The sequence below is a fragment of the Oncorhynchus masou genome, chromosome 13, assembly GCF_036934945.1.
Source record: "Oncorhynchus masou masou isolate Uvic2021 chromosome 13, UVic_Omas_1.1, whole genome shotgun sequence".
NCBI lineage: Eukaryota > Metazoa > Chordata > Actinopteri > Salmoniformes > Salmonidae > Oncorhynchus > Oncorhynchus masou.
Window position 1 is genome coordinate 70070163 of NC_088224.1, and position 18282 is coordinate 70088444.

General features: G+C 43.0%; 2 protein-coding genes across 4 annotated transcripts; both read right to left on the reverse strand.

Annotated features, from left to right (window-relative positions):
* Positions 1-70: 70 nt before the first annotated feature.
* LOC135552961 (transmembrane protease serine 5-like) lies at positions 71-13988 on the reverse strand. 3 transcript variants are annotated; one of them, XM_064984927.1, is made up of 13 exons: positions 13866-13988; positions 12495-12595; positions 11954-12040; positions 11547-11660; positions 4102-4237; positions 3750-3863; positions 3596-3639; positions 1921-2083; positions 1532-1716; positions 1248-1346; positions 978-1120; positions 478-630; positions 71-338 (listed from the first exon to the last, which is right to left on the reverse strand). In XM_064984927.1, coding segments are annotated over exons 2-13 (1248 nt in total). In that variant the 5' UTR covers positions 12496-12595; positions 13866-13988; the 3' UTR covers positions 71-329. The 3 variants fall into 3 exon arrangements, with proteins under 3 accessions (XP_064840999.1, XP_064840998.1, XP_064841000.1); XM_064984926.1 differs by having other exon boundaries at positions 12495-12645; XM_064984928.1 differs by lacking the exons at positions 3596-3639; positions 3750-3863; positions 4102-4237 and having other exon boundaries at positions 12495-12645.
* Positions 13989-15572: 1584 nt separating this feature from the next.
* LOC135551531 (G protein-activated inward rectifier potassium channel 3-like) lies at positions 15573-17767 on the reverse strand. Its single transcript, XM_064982738.1, has 3 exons — positions 17480-17767; positions 16293-17382; positions 15573-16094 (listed from the first exon to the last, which is right to left on the reverse strand). Exons 1-3 carry the CDS (start codon positions 17624-17626, stop codon positions 15751-15753), a joined length of 1581 nt encoding a protein of 526 aa, XP_064838810.1. The 5' UTR covers positions 17627-17767; the 3' UTR covers positions 15573-15750.
* Positions 17768-18282: the final 515 nt, after the last annotated feature.

Below are 18282 nucleotides of genomic sequence, written 5' to 3' on the forward strand. Positions count from 1 at the left end.
CCTTCAGACATGATGGCCCAGACACATAAACCTGTTTCATCACACCAGAGAAACAAATGACATGTTTAGATATGAAGCATAATTTATTTTCATTACAAGACAAATATATGATATAAATATGTTCTCATTCAGGTGCTAAAATAAAATGTATGACAAACAAATAGTATAAAATTATTTCCTAAATAATGTGTGCATTTCTGCAATAAACATGGCCATTATAAGGAGGTAAAATGACAGATATAATACAGGAGGAAGAATGTCAGGAGCATCTTATGTTTCAGTTTGTTCTAGGCCTGTTCTGGTCATACATGTCTTATTCCTCTTCCTCTTCAGTAGCTCTGCGGATGGAAAAATAAAATGTAACATACAGTATTATGCAATTTCAAGAGGAGAAACAGAAGTGCACAGCAGATGTGTTCCTGATATGTAGAAAATCAACACGTAGGCCTATGCAACGAAGAGTTAGTGTACGTTTACCTCAATCATGTCGTAGATCCAGCCGAGGAACTCGGCCACCTTGGTGTAGACTCCGGGGTGGTTGGGCTCAGCGCAGCCTGTACCCCAGCTCACCACCCCCACCAGTCTCCACACGTTGTCAATTTGACAGACCAGAGGACCCCCACTGTCCCCCTGGGAAGAGGACAGGAGCTGCTGTCAATCACACTGGTTACCAGACCACCACACTGATTGCTAGGGTTTGAGATATTGTTAAGTCACAGTGATTTAGGGGATATTGTGAAATACTGAAACCTGAGCTCAACTGATCGGTTGGGCCTAGGAATAAAGCTGGTGTGCCAGCATGCCTAATGAGATTTGTCTTTGATAATTCAGAACTGTAATGGGGACACCTGGGGGAAAATATTCTCATTATCAAGAACCAATTCTACTATTGTAAGAAACAACTCTCTGACCTTTGGTAAATCTCTTCATAAAACAAGCCACAGGAGGAAGAACTCAGGTATGTTTTATGAACTAACCTGACATGCATCCACTTTTCCCTCGGTGTATCCAGCACAGAGCATGCGGGGGGTGATCTCTCCATTGTACATGCAGGAACTGTTGCATTTCTTGGTGCTTATCAGTGGAACCGGAGCTTCTTTTAGCGTGGCAGGGATGAGAGCTGTCAAAGAAAGTCAAACTAATGTAAATATACCTCTTATTTTTAGGACGTGACTAACTTTGTGCTATGATAGAGATACATTAAATTATTCTATTTAAGTTCTATTATTGATTTAACATAGTCCTACCATCATCCGGTTGAGTGTAGCCCCAGCCGGAGATCCAGCACTGTGTTCCTCCTGGAAGATCACGCTCGTACTGTGGCAGACAGATAGGCCTGATGGTATCTAAACAATACAATTTAAGAGAATATTAAGAATATTAGAAAACAGTGTAGGTAATTTTGAAGATCATTTCAGTAATATTGGAACATGGTTTGGAACTGATTGCTGTAATAATATAGTTGAGTGTTCCAGTCAGCCAAAGGACTATGTGGTGCATTCAAAACAGAAGCAATCAAGTTCCCTGTCACCTGAGAAATTCAGTGGGGTTCGCAGTTTCATCAGAGCAATGTCATTGTCGTGGCTCCTGGGATTGTAGTTCTTGTTGTAGAGGATCTTTTCCACTGGATATCCAATGTACTGAGACATTTTAGCTGAACTGCGTGTGACAATACCAGCGTAGACCACCCAACTGGACACCTGTGGTAGCCTATAGCTGGAATGTGAAAAAAAAGACACAAAGCAATTTATATCGAATAGATGGCTCTCCAATTCTCAATTGCATAAAGTATAACTGACTTTGAGCAAAATAAAGTGAGAGCTATTACTGTCCCTAGTCATCACTACAACTGTCATGAGTCAGTGACCTTTGACCTCAAACATCTAACCTCTTATCCCGAGGGGTCCTTGGGGGTCTTACTTGTGCACACAGTGGGCTGCTGTGACCACCCATTGGCTGGTGATGATGGTGCCTCCACAGGTGTGTCTGTTGCTGTAGTAGAGACTGACTTGCCAGGGCCACCTTCCCAGGGTAGCCTCAACTCCCCCAATTATCCTGGGCAGCTTAGCCCGGGTCCCACACTCTACACAGGCACAGGAAACAAATATGAAGGCATTTTAAAAATTATATTTATTGAACCTTTATTTAACTAGGCAAGTCAGTTAAGAACAAATTCTTATTTACAATGACGGCCTACCAAAAGGCAAAAGGCCTCCTGCAGGGACAGGGGCTGGGATTAAAATTTAAAACTAAATTAAATAAAAATATAGGACAAAACACACATCACAACAAGAGAGACAACACAACACTACATAAAGAGAGACCTAAGACAACAACATAGCATGGCAGCAACACATGACAACACAGCATGGTAGCAACACAACATGAAAACAACATGGTAGCAACACAATATGGCAGCAGCACAGGGTACAAACATTATTGGGCACAGACAACAGCACAAAGGGCAAAAAGGTAGAGACACCAATACATCACAGAAAGCAGCCACAACTGTCAGTAAGAGTGTCCATGATTGAGTCTTTGAATGAAGAGATTGAGATAAAACTGTTCCGTTTGAGTGTTTGTTGCAGCTCGTCCAGTCCCTAGCTGCAGCGAACTGAAAAGATGAGCGACCCAGGGATGTGTGTGCCTTGGGGACTTTTAACAGAATGTGACGGGCAGAACAGGTGTTGTATGTCGAGGATGAGAGCTGCAGTAGATATCTCAGATAGGGGGAGTGAGGCCTAAGAGGGTTTTATAAATAAGCATCAACCAGTGGGTCTTGCGACGGGTATACAGAGGTGACCAGTTTACAGAAGAGTATAGACTGCAGTGATGTGTCTTGTAAGGAGCATTGGTGGCAAATCTGATGGCCGAATGGTGAAGAACATATTTTACCCAGATCACTTTACGTACTTGTATTGAGATAACTCATCACCGTACAGTATATACTGAGTGTACAAAACATTAGGAGTAGCTTTTTAATATTGACTTGCACCCCCTTTTGCCATCAGAACAGCCTCAATTCGTCAGGGCATGGACTCGAAAGTGTCGAAAGCGTTCCACAGGGATGCTGGCCCATGTTGACTCCAATGCTTCCTTCTGTTGTGTCAAGTTGGCTGGATGTCCGTTGGGTGGTGGACCATTCTTGATACACACAGGAAACTATTGAGAGTGAAAAACCCAGCAGTGTTGCAGTTCTTGACATGCTCAAACCCGTGCGCCTGGCACCTACTAACATTCCCTGTTCAAAGGCACTTAAATATTTTGTCTTGCCCATTCACCCACATACACAATCCATGTCTCAATTGTCTCAAGGCTTAAAAATCCTTCTTTAACCCTCCTCCCTTTAATCTACACTGATTGAATTGGACTTAACAAGCGACATTAATAATGGATCACACTTTTCACCTGGATTCACCTGGTCAGTCTATGTCATGGGAAGAGAAGGATTTCCTACCAATGTGTAGCACTATGAAGTCATGACTGAGAGGTCATATGAAGGTCATTGGGTCCTACCGGTGTGTGAGATGCACAAATGTACAATGTAGTTAATCCACTATTATGTTAGTGTTGTTAGTACCCTGCAGAAACTTACCAAAACATTTCAAAGCTATAACCTTCCCTGTGACGCAACTCCCCCTAAATAAAAACAAGTAGGTACATTAGAAAACCTTGATAACTTTGTTATAGCACATCCATTTTTTCTGCATCATTAGGTAATGCATTATCTCCTCAGACAGCTGCCATACCTTAACTGCCATATATTTTCCAGGCTGCTATTGTGTTCGGAGGTAATCTGTATAAAGCCATCTGTGTAGTTTGGTCCGATGTCGGTTAAGTTCACCCCCTTTTGCTTGGTCAGTCTGAAAAGAAAATAAATCAGTTATATCTTCTATAAAAGCAGGCAAGATGGGAGTGTTCCTTTTAAAAAGTCATGTCTGATCTATGGGGCATAAGGCAAGCCTATAAACGAGGTATTAACAGAGCATTAAATAATCCATCATTAACTGGGAGCAATCAGCCTTATGGTTAGGTGAATAGCCTAGTATGTTCCCAAGATGCTTGGGCTATGTAGTAAGAAAATGGTCTTAGTAGACTAGCCTTAGATATCCCAGCTGGCGGCAGACCAGGGTCCCCAGGGAAGAGTTCCATCTCTCATAGCACACAGGCAGCCAGGTGGGCACCTTCTCTAGCTGGATCTCCAGGAGAGAGTTCTCCGGGCTGATTCTGTAAAACACTGAACCTGATTGATAGAAAATAATCCCTCCAGAGACCAACTAGATCAACAGTAATGAACTGTGGTCTTGTTTGAGAGGGAAATGTTAAGCAGCTTATATCCAATAAATAATGTAGTCAATATAAACAGATCATTATTTCATGTTTTGATGTCGGTCGATAGACAGCCTCCACTCCTTTCCACTGACTGTGACCATGTAGAAGTTGTTAAAGAATTTATGAATTAACATATGTACTGTTATAAAGACAATTTTAGCTGTTATATAAACACATATGGTTTATATTACACAGCTCCAATCCAGATGTGTTGGTTATTACTGAGATGCTGACCACAACGCTTGCGTCGCGTGCCTGAGCGTTGCAAAATAAATTTAAACATACATGTTATTAAATTATTGCACCCACACTGCTCACACATGCCAACAAGCGTCTGCGTTGCCAAGGGCTAACATGCTGACCACACTGCTAATCTGTCGAGCGTTGCAAAATAAATTTAAACAAACGTTATTCAATTATTGCACCCACATTGCCACCTGCGCCAACGAGTGTCTGCGTTGCCAAGGGCTAAAATAGAAGTTCTATTTGTGACACTGATCATGGTGCAAGTCCTGCCTCTCCCATCACCTCATTGGTTTATAGAAGCAGATACCCACTTGCCATCTCCTTATTGGTTATACCCACCGGGGGTGATTGAAACCGGGGGTGATGAACTGAGTTTGGTTGGTCGTCGTGGTAACTATGAAAGTTAGATGCCAATCGCCATATAAAGTCCGAAGAAGAACAAGCCTGAAAGGAGGAGAGATGACTAGAAATGATTCATTTGACCGTTTTATGTGTTGATTAATTGTCGGAGTAGAGGACCTTGTGCATTTCAGGTAAAATAACAACTCATCGTTTATATCCCAGGAAACATTTGCTTGCAACAGCAAGCTAGCTAAATAGGACACATTAGCTAGCAACTGCAAGCTAGCTAGCTGAATTGCCATAAATGTTTCATGCTTTTCGACCGGTCCCCAAATTCATATAATTGGTTCAGAGATTGTTTTTATATTTTAACCTGCGTGTCGTGATTATGTTTGGTGTGGGGGGATAATTGGTTCAGAGATTGTTTTTATATTTTAACCTGCGTGTCGTGATTATGTTTGGTGTGGGGGGACAAAATCAATTTGCGCACAATGGCACACGATAGTGCCTTGCAGCCGGTTTAGGTACGGTGTGAGTCGTGTTTAACCTTTCTACCGCAGGAACCCCTCGACAACATAAGACTTCTCCTTAATGCAACCGCTGCGTCAGATTTCAAAAAAACTTTAAGGAAAAAGCATAATCTGAGAACGGCGCTCAGAACCCAAAACAGCCAGAGGAATATCCCCCATTTTGGAATCAACAAAGTTAGAAACATCACCATAAATATTCACTTACCTTTGATGATCTTCATCAGAAGTACCTCCCAGGAATCCCAGTTCAACAATAAATTACTGATTTGTTCCATAAAGTTCTATCATTTATGTCCAAATAGCCACTTGTTGTTAGTGTGTTCAGCCCTGTAATCCGAGGTGCAGGCACTTCATCCAGACAAAAACTCAAAAAGTTCCGTTACAGTCCTTTAGAAACATGCCAAACGATGTATGGAATCAATCGTTAGGATGTTTTTAACATAAAACATCAATAATGTTCCAACCGGAGAATTCCTTTGACTTCAGAGAAGCACTGGAATGAGAGGTAACTCTGTCGGGAGCGCGCGTCATGAGACCAAGGCTCTCTGCCAGACCACTGACTCAAAGAGGTCTCATGAGCCCCTCCTTTATAGTAGAATCCTCATTCAAGTTTCAAAAGACGGTTGACATCTAGTGGAAGCCCTAGGAAGTGCAACCTCATCCATATCTCAATGTCAATTCGGTAGGCCAAGCTTTGAAAAACTACAAACCTCAGATGTCCCACTTCCTGGTTGGATTTTTCTCAGGTTTTCGCCTGCCATATGAGTTCTGTCATACTCACAGACATCATTCCAACAGTTTTAGAAACGTCAGAGTGTTTTCTATCCAATACCAATAATAATATGCATATATTAGCATCTGGGACAGAGTCGGAGGCAGTTCACTCTGGGCACGCTATTCATCCAAAAGTGAAAATGCTGCCCCCTATCCCAAAAATGTTTTAAGGAAGAGTGTTTGAATACTGATGTTAACCTTTCTGGTTATAACCTTTTTCGGAAAGACAGCTCTTCTTAAGGTGGGAGAGTTGCAATCTATACCAAGGATCACCTTCAGTGCTCGGGTGTCTCCATCAAGTCTGTCCCCAAACAATTTGATTTGCTGGTTTTAAGCTTTAAACTTTCAAATAGCTCTTTGTTTACTGTTGCTGGGTGCTATTATCCTCCATCAGCACTGGCCTGTACCCTACCTGCCCTAAGCTCTCTCCTGGCCACACAGAGACTAAAACAGGAAGCTCCCGCGCTCAGGTCTGTTCAACGCTGGTCCGACCAATCTGATTCCTCGCTTCAAGATTGCTTCGATCGTGTGGATTGGGATATGTTCTGCATTGCGTGAAACAACAACATTGACGAATACGTTGATTCGATGAGCGAGTTTATTATTAAGTGCATCGGTGATGTCGTACCCACAGCAACAATTAAAACATTCCCAAACCAGAAACCGTGGATTGATGGCGGCATTAGCACGAAACTGATAGCGCAAACCACTGCTTTTAACCAGGGCAAGGTGACCGGGAACATGACCGAATACTAATTGTGTTGCTATTCCCTCCGCAAGGCAATCAAACAAGCTAAGCATCAGTATAGAGATAAAGTAGAGTTGCAATTCAACGGCTCAGACACAAGAGGTATGTGGCAGGGTCTACAGTTAAACACGGATTACAAAAGAAAACCAGCCCCATCGCAGACCAGGATGTCTTGCTCCCAGACAGACTAAATAACTTCTTTGCTCGCTTTGAGGACAATACAGTGCCACTGACACGGCCCGCTACCAAAAGCTGCGGGCTCTCCTTCACTGCAGCCGACGTGAGTAAAACATTTAAACGTGTTAACCCTCGCAAGGCTGCAGGCCTAGAGGGCATCCCCAGCCGCGTCCTCAGAGCATGCGCAGACCAGCTAGCTGGTGTGTTTACGGACATATTCAATCAATCCTTATCCCAGTCTGCTGTTCCCACATGCTTCAAGAGGGCCACCATTGTTCCTGTTCCCAAGAAAGCTAAGGTAACTGAGCTAAACGACTTCCGCCCCGTAGCACTCACTTCCGCCATCATAAAGTGCTTTGAGAGACTAGTCAGGGACCATATCACCTCCAACCTACCTGATACCCTAGACCCACTCCAATTTGCTTACCGCCCTAATAGGTCCACAGATGACGCAATCGCAACCACACTGCACACTGCCCTAACCCATCTGGACAAGAGGAATACCTATGTGAGAATGCTGTTTATCAACTACAGCTCAGCATTTAACACCATAGTACCCTCCAAACTCGTCATCAAGCTCGAGACCCTGGGTCTGGACCCCACCATGTGCAACTAGGTACTGGACTTCCTGACGGGCCGCCCCCAGGTGGTGAGGGTAGGTAACAACATCTCCACCCCGCTGATCCTCAACACTGGGGCCCCACAAGGGTGCGTTCTGAGCCCTCTCCTGTACTCCCTGTTCACCCACGACTGTGTGGCCATGCACGCCTCCAACTCAACCATCAAGTTTGCAGACAACACTACAGTGGTAGGCTTGATTACCAACAGTGACGAGACGGCCTACAGGGAGGAGGTGAGGGCCCTCAGAGTGTGGTGTCAGGAAAATAACCTCACACTCAACGTCAACAAAACAAAGGAGATGATCGTGGACTTCAGGAAACAGCAGAGGGAGCACTCCCCTATCCTCATCGACGGGACAGTAGTGGAGAGGGTAGTCAGTTTTAAGTTCCTCGGCGTACACATCACGGACAAACTGAATTGGTCCACCCACACAGACAGCGTGGTGAAGAAGGTGCAGCAACGCCTCTTCAACCTCAGGAGGCTGAAGAAATTCGGTCACCAAAAGCACTCACAAACTTCTATAGATGCACAATTGAGAGCATCCTGTCGGGCTGTATCACCGCCTGGTACGGCAACTGCTCCGCTCGCAACCGTAAGGCTCTCCAGAGGGTAGTGAGGTCTGCACAACGCATCACCGGGGGCAAACTACCTGCTCTCCAGGACACGTACACCACCCGATGTCACAGGAAGGCCATAAAGATCATCAAGTACAACAACCACCCGAGCCACTGCCTGTTCACCCCGTTATCATCCAGAAGGCGAGGTCAGTACAGGTGCATCAAAGCAGTGACCGAGAGACTGAAAAACAGCTTCTATCTCAAGGCCATCAGACTGTTAGACAGCCACCACTAACATTGAGTGGCTGCTGCCAACATACTCCAGCCACTTTAATAATGGAAAAATGTATGTAAAAAATGTATCACTAGCCACTTTAAACAATGCCACTTAATATAATGTTTACATACCCTACATTACCCTACATCTCATATGTATATACTGTACTCTATACCATTTACTGCAACGTGCCATCTTTATGTAATACATGTATCAGTAGCCACTTTAAACAATGCCACTTTTATATGTTTACATACCCTACATTACTCATCTCATATGTATATACTGTACTCGATACCATCTACTGAATCTTGCCTATGCTGTTCTGTACCATCACTCATTCATATATCTTTATGTACATATTATTCATCCCTTTACACTTGTGTGTATAAGGTAGTTGTTGTGAAATTGTTAGGTTAGATTACTCGTTGGTTATTACTGCATTGTCGGAACTAGAAACACAAACATTTCGCTACACTCACATTAACATCTGCTAACCATGTGTATGTGACAAATAACATTTGATTTGATTTTGATTTGAAGTCTGAATTTATCCTGCTATGTTCCCTAAACTGGGACATACAAATAACACCTGACCAAGTCCTAAAGCAATGGGACTCCCTAAATCTTTCTCAGATTATTACCACAAGGTATGACTCCAAACACCCAGAAAAGGCTACTCTCCTCGATGTTATACTCACAAATAATCCTGATAGGTGTCAGTCTAGTTTTTCTCTAATGACCTTGATCACTGTTTTACAGCCTGTGTTCATAATGGCTGCTCAGTGAAACAACCTGTCCTGATTTGTCATAGATGCTTGCTAAAACACTTCAATGAGCAAGCCTTCCTTCATGAACTGGCCTTTGTAAAATGGTACAGAATCAGCTCTGTCGAAGACACTTGGACCTTCTTTTGATATTTTCAGTGGTGTTTTTAACGAACACACCACCATAAAGAAAATGATAATTAAAAACAGGTTCAGCCCCTGGTTCGACCGTGATCTTGCCGAGTTACTCCACCTCAAGAATTGCATTTGGCGAAAGGCTCGGCACACGCATACTCAGGCTGACTGGCTATCGTTCAGGAAAATGAGAAATAAGTGCACTCAGGCTGTCCTGAAGGAGAAGGTTAGTTACTTTAACTTGTGTGTTGTCTTAAGGGTAAAACATGACCCGCTACTATGTTTAACAGCAGAGACTGATGACTTTTGCTAGAGTGACCAAACATTAGAAAAAGTGAAATATATTCCTGCTAGAAAAACTTGTAAATAATCAACTGACTGGCTTTCTTGATGTCTATAGTATTCTCACAGGTATGCAATTTGGTTTCCGCTCAGGTTATGGATGTGTCACTGCAACCTTAAAGGTCCTCATTGATGTCACCATTACCCTTGATTCTAAGCAATATTGTGCTGCTATTTTTTATTAATGTGGCCAAAGCATTTGATATGGTAGACCGTTCCATTCTTGTGGGCTGGCTAAGGAGTATTGGTGTCTCTGAGGGGTCTTTGGCCTGGTTTGTTAACTATCTCTATCAAAAAGTGCAGTCTATAAAGTCAGAAAATCTGCTGTCTCAGCCACTGCCCGTCACCAAGGGAGTACCCCAAGGCTCGATCCGAGGCCCCACGCTTTTCTCAATTTACATCAACAACATAGCTCAGGGAGTAGGAAGCTCTCTCATCCATTTATATGCAGATGATACAGTCTTATACTCAGCTGGTCCCTCCCTGGATTTTGTGTTAAATGCTCTACAACAAAGTTTTCTTAGTGTCCAACAAGCTTTCTCTACCCTTAACCTTGTTCTGAACACCTCCAAAACAAATGTCATGTGGTTTGGTAAAAATAATTCCCCTCTTCCCACAGGTGTTATTACTACCTCTGAGGGTTTTGAGCTTGAGGAAGTCACCTCATACAAGTACTTGGGGTATGGCTAGATGGTGCAGTGTCGTTCTCTCAGCACACATCAAAGCTGCAGGCTAAAGTTAAATCTAGACTTGGTTTCCTCTATCGTAATCACTCCTCTTTCACCCTAGCTGCCAAACTAACCCTGATTCAGATGACCATCCTACCCATGCTAGATTACGGAGACATAATTTATAGATCAGCAGGTAAGTGTGCTTTCGAGCGGCTTGGTGTTCTTTACCATTCGGCCATCAGATTTGCCACCAATGCTCCTTATAGGACACATCACTGCACTCGATACTCTTCTGTAAACTGGTCATCTCTGTATACCCGTCGCAAGACCCACTGGTTGATGTTTATTTATAAAAGCCTCTTAGGCCTCACTCCCCCTATCTGAGAAATCTACTGCAGCTCTCATCCTCTACATAAAACACCTGTTCTGCCTGTCACATTCTGTTAAAAGTCCCCAAGGCACACACATCCCTGGGTCGCTCATCTTTTCAGTTCGCTGCAGCTAGGGACTGGACGAGCTGCAACAAACTCTCTCCAGAAGTTCAGTGAGGATCACTGAATGATGCTCTCTGCGCTTTTAACGGACCTCTGAGACTATCACAGTGCAGGTGCATTTATACGGAGACTTGATTACACACAGGTGGATTGTATTTATCATCATTGGTCATTTAGGTCAACATTGGATCATTCAGAGATCCTCACTGAACTTCTGGAGAGAGTTTGCTACACTGAAAGTAAAGGAAGATTAATTTTGCACGCCCAATTTTTCAGTTTTTGATTTGTTAAAAAAGTTTGAAATATCCAATAAATGTCGTTCCACTTCATGATTGTGTCCCACTTGTTGTTGATTCTTCACAAAAGAATACAGTTTTATATCTTTATGTTTGAAGCCTGAAATGTGGCAAAAGGTCGCAAAGTTCAAGGGGGCCGAATACTTTCGCAAGGCACTGTACCTTATGTAGTGCACTACATTTGACTGGAGCTTATGGGGCACTACATAGGAATAAGCTGTTATTTGAGGCACAGACCTTTCCTGGGGTCAGCCACAGAGATGTCCTCAGTCACGTTGCAGAAGGACGTCTCCTTGGTGTCCCCCAGCCCAGCTGGGCTCTGGGAAGAGGTAGGCCTCAACAACAACCTGACTGTGGGAGGGAAACAACCACATGCAGAGTGAATTATAGTCGTAGTGGATGTAAAACAGATGTTCTTCATCTAGCTCTGTCATTGTGTGAGACATGATTATCATGCATAGTTAATCAGCTATAACAGACTCATTGTAAAACATTCAAATACAGTGCTCTATATTCTGACATGTGGGGTTACTTCTGTTTTTCATCCAACACAGCAAGGAATCTGTATTGCACAAACATTAGAACATTGAACATGTCATCATTCTCTTCATACTCAATGATTTGACACTTGAAGGATGTCTCACCTAGGAACCACACTCCGACTGCTAAGCCTCCCAGAAGTCCTACTGCACACACAGCAGCCAGTAGTCTCACCAGTCTATTGGCTGACACTGGAGAACAGCTGAATTAGACACTGATAAGATATCAACTGGCCTGGGTATACTGATAAAAGGCATGTTAGCTGTCTGTCACACTGATGTAACAGCCATTACACAGTCTACAACTTGCACACAACTAAGGATGTGAACAAAGCATACCACATGTAGGGAACTTGACCAGTGACGAAGATGAACGCTTAACATTTCACAGGCAGTGTCATAATCAACTGATTTACAGTATATAAAGTCTGCATGGCAGCTGTGAGTTGTAGATGTTTACTGTACAAATTTAACTTAAGACCATGAGATACCAAAGTACTAAAGCTTAATGCTGCTATATACTCTAATTAGATAAGACTTTCTATAGCATGCCTTATTTGTGTACTAATTGGATAATGTTGTCAACTAATGATAGCCTGTGGTTTCAGCCCTATTAGACAGTGCACCACCCAGGCATTGACCTTACTGTGGTTTGTAGAATGGATTCCTCTCAGCCAGGCATGGCACCTCTGACTCTGAGCTCCTCGGGCCTCTCCCACTCCTGTCTTCTCTGGCTGGAAAGAATGACTGACAGCCACAGGATTCTCAATCACAGATAATGAATCTCCATCAAGATTCTGCAACAGATGTGATGAATAGAACACACACTATTCACATCAGTCTTCTGGAACACTGGATATGAAGATAACCTATTCTTCCTGGCTGACTACCCCTCCCCTTCTACACACACGGACGCCTCCTTATTCATCCCCTTTATCAAACATATTTAATTAGGATGACTGTGAAACAAGAGATCTCCGGAGGGTTTGTCCAGGTGTATGGAATTTGAATGGCAGGTGTGTAACGGTGCGTAGATAATGTCACAGGTGTCCAGGTGTGTGAACTGAAGCACAATGTATCATTCATAGCCATATGTGAGAATCCCAGCCAATGTGTCATACTTGGGCTGCAGACATATGGATTTGGGGCTCCCGAGTGGCGCAATGGTCTAAGGTACTGCATCTCAGTGCTAGAAGCGTCACTACAGACTCTGGTTAGATTCCAGGCTGTATCACAACTGGCTGTGATTGGGAGTCCTATAGGGCGGCGCACAATTGGCCCAGCGTCGTCCGGGTTAGGGTTTGGCCTGGAAAGGCTGTCATTGTAAATAAGGGTTTGTTCTTAACTGACTTGCCTAGTTAAATAAAGGTTAAATAAAATACATAAATCAAATTTACTCTACACAGTACCAGACCTATGCAGAAGGTATTTCACATGCAGGTGAATCAGACTACCTACAATTGTTTTCTATTGCAAGACATAATTAAAACCAAAAATGTTAAATACTACAGGGTATTTCTAGCTCAAGCAATGAGATATTGTGGGAAAATAGGATGGCATTATATATTTACAAATCCATTCTAAAAACCATCTACTCCAACATGATGCTTAAACATTGTAATTTACCCCTAGAATCAACAGCAGTATGTTAACACATGCACTGTATGCATATATGTCTCTTTAAGTTATCCTCTAGCTGTCTAGTAGATAATACATGTACATTAGGAAAAAGTACACAATGTACATGTACTTGAAATACATTATGAGGATTGACAATATATTATTAAAACCCATTAATAAATCATCATAGTTGTTGTTAAACAACACACACAAAAGCTAGTACATGTAAAGGAAATAGACAGAGGCATTATGAAAACAACATCTGCTATCAGTGATGTTGACACTCAATGAGTGAGTCGATTGCCTAAAGACAGAGGGCAACAGAGAAGGTATCAAGGTGATAATGAAAGTAAATAGGGGTAAGGAGAGAGACATAGATATATGCCTGGAGTCTTACCATGTTTCCCTTGTATGTTCTGTTGTCCAGAGGAGAGTGTGGCAGTGGGCTCTTCAGCGCTCATCTGTAGGCCTGTGTTAGGTTAGAGACAGAGATGCACTCTGCTCGCAGCTGGTCGACCATTTGCCATTTCACAGAATGCAACTCTGGATTTTCCCTTCACAAAGAGACAGTGAGGTCAGCAGTGGTTCTGCGCTGTTGAATGAACCTGTTGTTTTGCCAAGGGTGTCATGGGGCCTATGGAGGCAGGCTCAACCCGTTATTTGTAGGAGGGAACATCTCCAGAGATACCCCACACGCCACTGATAGGGCAGGCAGAGGCACAGGTTGCTTAGTAACACCCTTACCTGTGCCAACAGAGCATCCACTTGGCAGACAGAACATTATTGGCTGAACGTTGTAGCTTCATGAGCAAAGGTCATAATTACAGATTGTTGAAAAGCCTCATATCACGTCAATCCCAGTCAGACTCATTTGGAATCCAAAGGTATCACATCTCTCACCAGGCCACTCCAGAACAAAATGAACACTGTTCTGCCTGCTGGTGAGGTGACAGATTTTCAATTTCTCTCTCAAAATGAACAAATAAATGCATTTGTACAGTTTTTGTTATGAATTATTAAAAAACAATTATTTCTGGATACCTGTTACAGTATATACAATTTACTCTGCATCAGGTGCAGTACAAAAAATAACCAACCGACGACATTTTTTTTGAGTGAATCATATTTTATTTGATAAGGATATACAAATAAATATGTTAATTAAAACATGATACAATTTGGACTTTTTCATCTGTTTACAGTTAAGTATGGGTAAGAAGTATTTTTTGAAAATGTATCTTCTACCTTACAGCAAGTTTAATTAATCCAGTCTCATCTATTTAAGTTGAGAACATCAAGGTGTTCCTAATAAAAAATTGTAGATTTAATCTGCCATCTAGAATGGCAGCCAGCAGAAGGTACCTTTGACATGCATGGTCTCCCATGGGTGTGGTATGGGATTAGGCCTGGGGAGAGCCAGGTGAGGAGGATAACTGCCAGCGAAAACATTCCTTACACTCGGACTGTCCAAGCAGCATCCCGGAAACGACCTGCATCTCTTTGGTTCATCTGAATCACTGTCAGATGAAATTATGTACAAGTCAAACCCACTCTCGTCTGTCTGTCTGTCTGTCTGTCTGTCTGTCTGTCTGTCTGTCTGTCTGTCTGTCTGTCTGTCTGTCTGTCTGTCTGTCTGTCTGTCTGTCTGTCTGTCTGTCCGTCCGTCCGTCCGTCCGTCCGTCCGTCTACTGTGACCTGAGGTGGATGTGGCAGACTAATACTGTGTGTTGACATGCAGACTGAGAATGAGTTTGGGTTTACATCCAAAAACATAATGGATTGATTAAAGGGAATTGTAACACATACTGTAAATTTACATAAATATCAACTTTGGCAAGAGTCTATGATGGTATGTGAATTTGATATCTCCTTTGCTAGTGAATAGACAGTAATACTGACATTCATTTGTCCGTTTATCAAATCGACACAGCACATGGCAATACAATCATTAAATGACACTCATCATTTAAATCTTAATTGGTAGAGCTTGATGTATGGGCAGTGAGATACCTTTTGTTATTTCTTGCATACTGTAAGGAGACCAATAAGAACTAATACAATCAGCACAATTGTAACTGTATATCACACAAGTGCTATTCTCACGTTTACAAATTAGTATTCAGAAAGTTTGATCAATTCGATGTATAAATGGCAGCTTTAGATATTGGTCATCAGCATGTGTTTATTTACATTGTATAAACATTCTGATGGATATGTACAGTGTGGCTTGATTTCATAAACTTTGATTAACACTTCTATGCCAACATGTCAAATGTCAATATTTATATAAAGAACTCATTCTTACTAAGTTTCCTAGTTCCTGTGCCAATGTTATTTGTGACTGAGTTGCACAGTAACATTTGATCAGATAAATACTGGTAATGCACTTTCCTTGTAGGCATGTTGGAGGGGACAGAGTCTGTGTCATGTCCAGGAGATCTCTCATGTCTTTGTCTCACTGCCATCTCTCTGTCACTGTGTGTGGCAGTCTGGACCTTATAGTTCTTATCAGAGGTCTTGTGATTGGAACCAATCCCCCTCTTTTCTAGTGGCTTGTGTGACTTAAAGCGCTGTCCCCAAAAAATCTCATCTTCTGTGTAAGAGGTCCTCACATGGAAGGCTGTGCCTGAGAAGAAATACATATTATATTATATATATCTGCTGTTCAATTTCAGTTGACACTTATCATGTTTTGATAATGATAACATATAAATAACTCACAACAATTAATTTGAAAAATGACAGGTGTCCTTTTTCGCTGATTGAAATACCCCAAACAGTTATTTTATTCCAACTCCAGATTTCCCCACCTCTCAGTACAAACCTGCGTCTTGAACGGCTCCGTCCACCATGACCACAATTTCAAAGGTATCCCACTCTAAAGAGTCAGCGCTGATGCCCCAGAGAGGACTTTGTTCATCAATGACATGCTCCACGGTCTGGGGCTCCACTGTGAACAGCCTGGCTCCATCTGGCCCCATCCCCAGAGTCAGCTCTCTCTGCTCCAACAAGATGAACTCTCCCTCTTTGGTATGGTGAGATTTGATCAGCTTGGCTCTTATCTCTGCCACTAGCATGTGTGTTTCTTTCAGAGTCTTGACATTGAACATCAGGCACAGCCTCTCATCCCTCTCAGAGACCACACAGTGCTGACTGAACAACAGAGTGGGCAGCCTCCTCTTAGGCCTGGCTAGCTTGGCCAGGATGCAGCCCAGCATCAGGGTGTCTAACACTGATTCAATGATGGACTGTGCCATCATGAGAACCAGCCCGTCCATGCAGTTGGCTGAGGCCACTCTAGAGCCGTAGCCGTTGATGACTTGGCTGTCCATGGAGATAGAGCGGGCCGAATGGAAACTGTCCAGTTTCTCAAAGCATGGCTGCCATTGCGGGTCTTGTATGTGTTCCATATCACCACGCAGCCAGGCACCCAGGAAGTAGAGCTCTGCGAAGGCTGCCCAGGTGACGATGTAGCACAGGGTGAAGACAAATAGGATCCAGCTGTACTTCAGATCCACCAGGGTGCCGATCAGGTCACACATCTTGTTCTTGGAACTGTATGATGAGCCACGGCACATGCCATCCTTGGTGAAGTAGCGATGGTGCTGGCGACCATTAGAACTGGAACTCTTGTGTCTTATGTCTCCTGTACTCTTGGAAGAAGATGTGGCCTTCTGTGTTTTCTTCCCTCTATTAGGTTTACTAGAGCCTTTCTCAATCCAGGAGCTTGTATCATAACTGGAGAACCTCTCAGCACTCCTGGTCTGTCTTGCTTTGTGCTGTGATTGGATAATCCTCTGACTGACCGGCAGTGGATGCAGCTTTGGATGGTGAACAGGCATGGTGACATACTGCCCCCTACTGGTGGTCCTGGAGATTTTATTGGGATTGGCTAAAGATACTCTTGTGTCCACCTGCAATAAAGACATCAAGACAGTAAGGTGTCAACTGAAATCGAACAGTGACGATGTTGACAACAACACAATAATAAACCAGTCATCTTATACTGACCCTCCTCAGGTATGGCCTGTATGGGTTATATGGGTTGTGTCGAAGTGGAGCTCTGGGTCTGATGTTCTTCCTGGGGTATGGGGGAGGTCCATAGTTGTCATAGTCCCCATAGAGTGCACAGCTGTTGGAGATCACCGTGGAGAACATGGCTGGAAACCGAGACAAACCGACAGGAGTGTCCACCGTTTATACCGTCAACAAGACAAACTAGAAAAAAGTTTATCACCTGCGCAGGTTCAAAAATCCTGTTAACAATAATAGTTTTTAATGATGTGTGCAGGATGACACTTGTATCCAGTCTGAGAACATAGAGCAAGCGTTGACATGTCCTTGTTTGTGTCTTGTTGTAAAAACTAACGATGGAGAGGGTGGATAAGAGCAGGGCTGCTGCTCCAGTCAGTCTCCAGTCCAGATGGTGGGTAATGTGGTTTGCTTTAGCTGCCCACCATGCTCACACTAATTAAACAGAGGAGATTACATTATCACCAGCTCTTAATCAATCTGCTCGTCTACAGAGCATGACCATGGATTTCATCAGATTACAGAGGAGATAATCCTTTTGCACATGTGTAACTAAATTTAGCCCACCTTTCATCTTTTCAAAATGGCTCCATTACATTTGGTGGATCTCATGCTCATCAACTACATAAACAGGACAGGATAGTTCTATGTCAGCACAATCATAATACACTAGTGGACTTTTCCATCATTGGAAACAAAGTAGGAGCTTCTTTACTATATCCAAGTCATGTTGTCTTGTCACTATGCTCTGCTGGTGGAAGTATATGTGTTGGTATAGACCA

What these genes read in the sequence shown, in the direction of transcription:
- LOC135552961 (XM_064984926.1), bottom strand. An exon ending in AGTCGGAGTGTGGTTCCTAG is followed by an intron (nt 11,661 to 11,953) that starts GTGAGACATCCT and finishes TCCCTCCCACAG; the next exon opens with TCAGGTTGTTGTTGAGGCCT. An exon ending in GAAAAGTGGATGCATGTCAG is followed by an intron (nt 631 to 977) that starts GTTAGTTCATAA and finishes TCCTCTTCCCAG; the next exon opens with GGGGACAGTGGGGGTCCTCT.
- LOC135551531 (XM_064982738.1), bottom strand. Translation starts at nt 17,626, where the DNA reads ATGTTCTCCACGGTGATCTCCAACAGCTGTGCACTCTATGGGGACTAT. An exon ending in ACAGGCCATACCTGAGGAGG is followed by an intron (nt 17,383 to 17,479) that starts GTCAGTATAAGA and finishes TCTTTATTGCAG; the next exon opens with GTGGACACAAGAGTATCTTT. An exon ending in CGGAGCCGTTCAAGACGCAG is followed by an intron (nt 16,095 to 16,292) that starts GTTTGTACTGAG and finishes ATTTCTTCTCAG; the next exon opens with GCACAGCCTTCCATGTGAGG.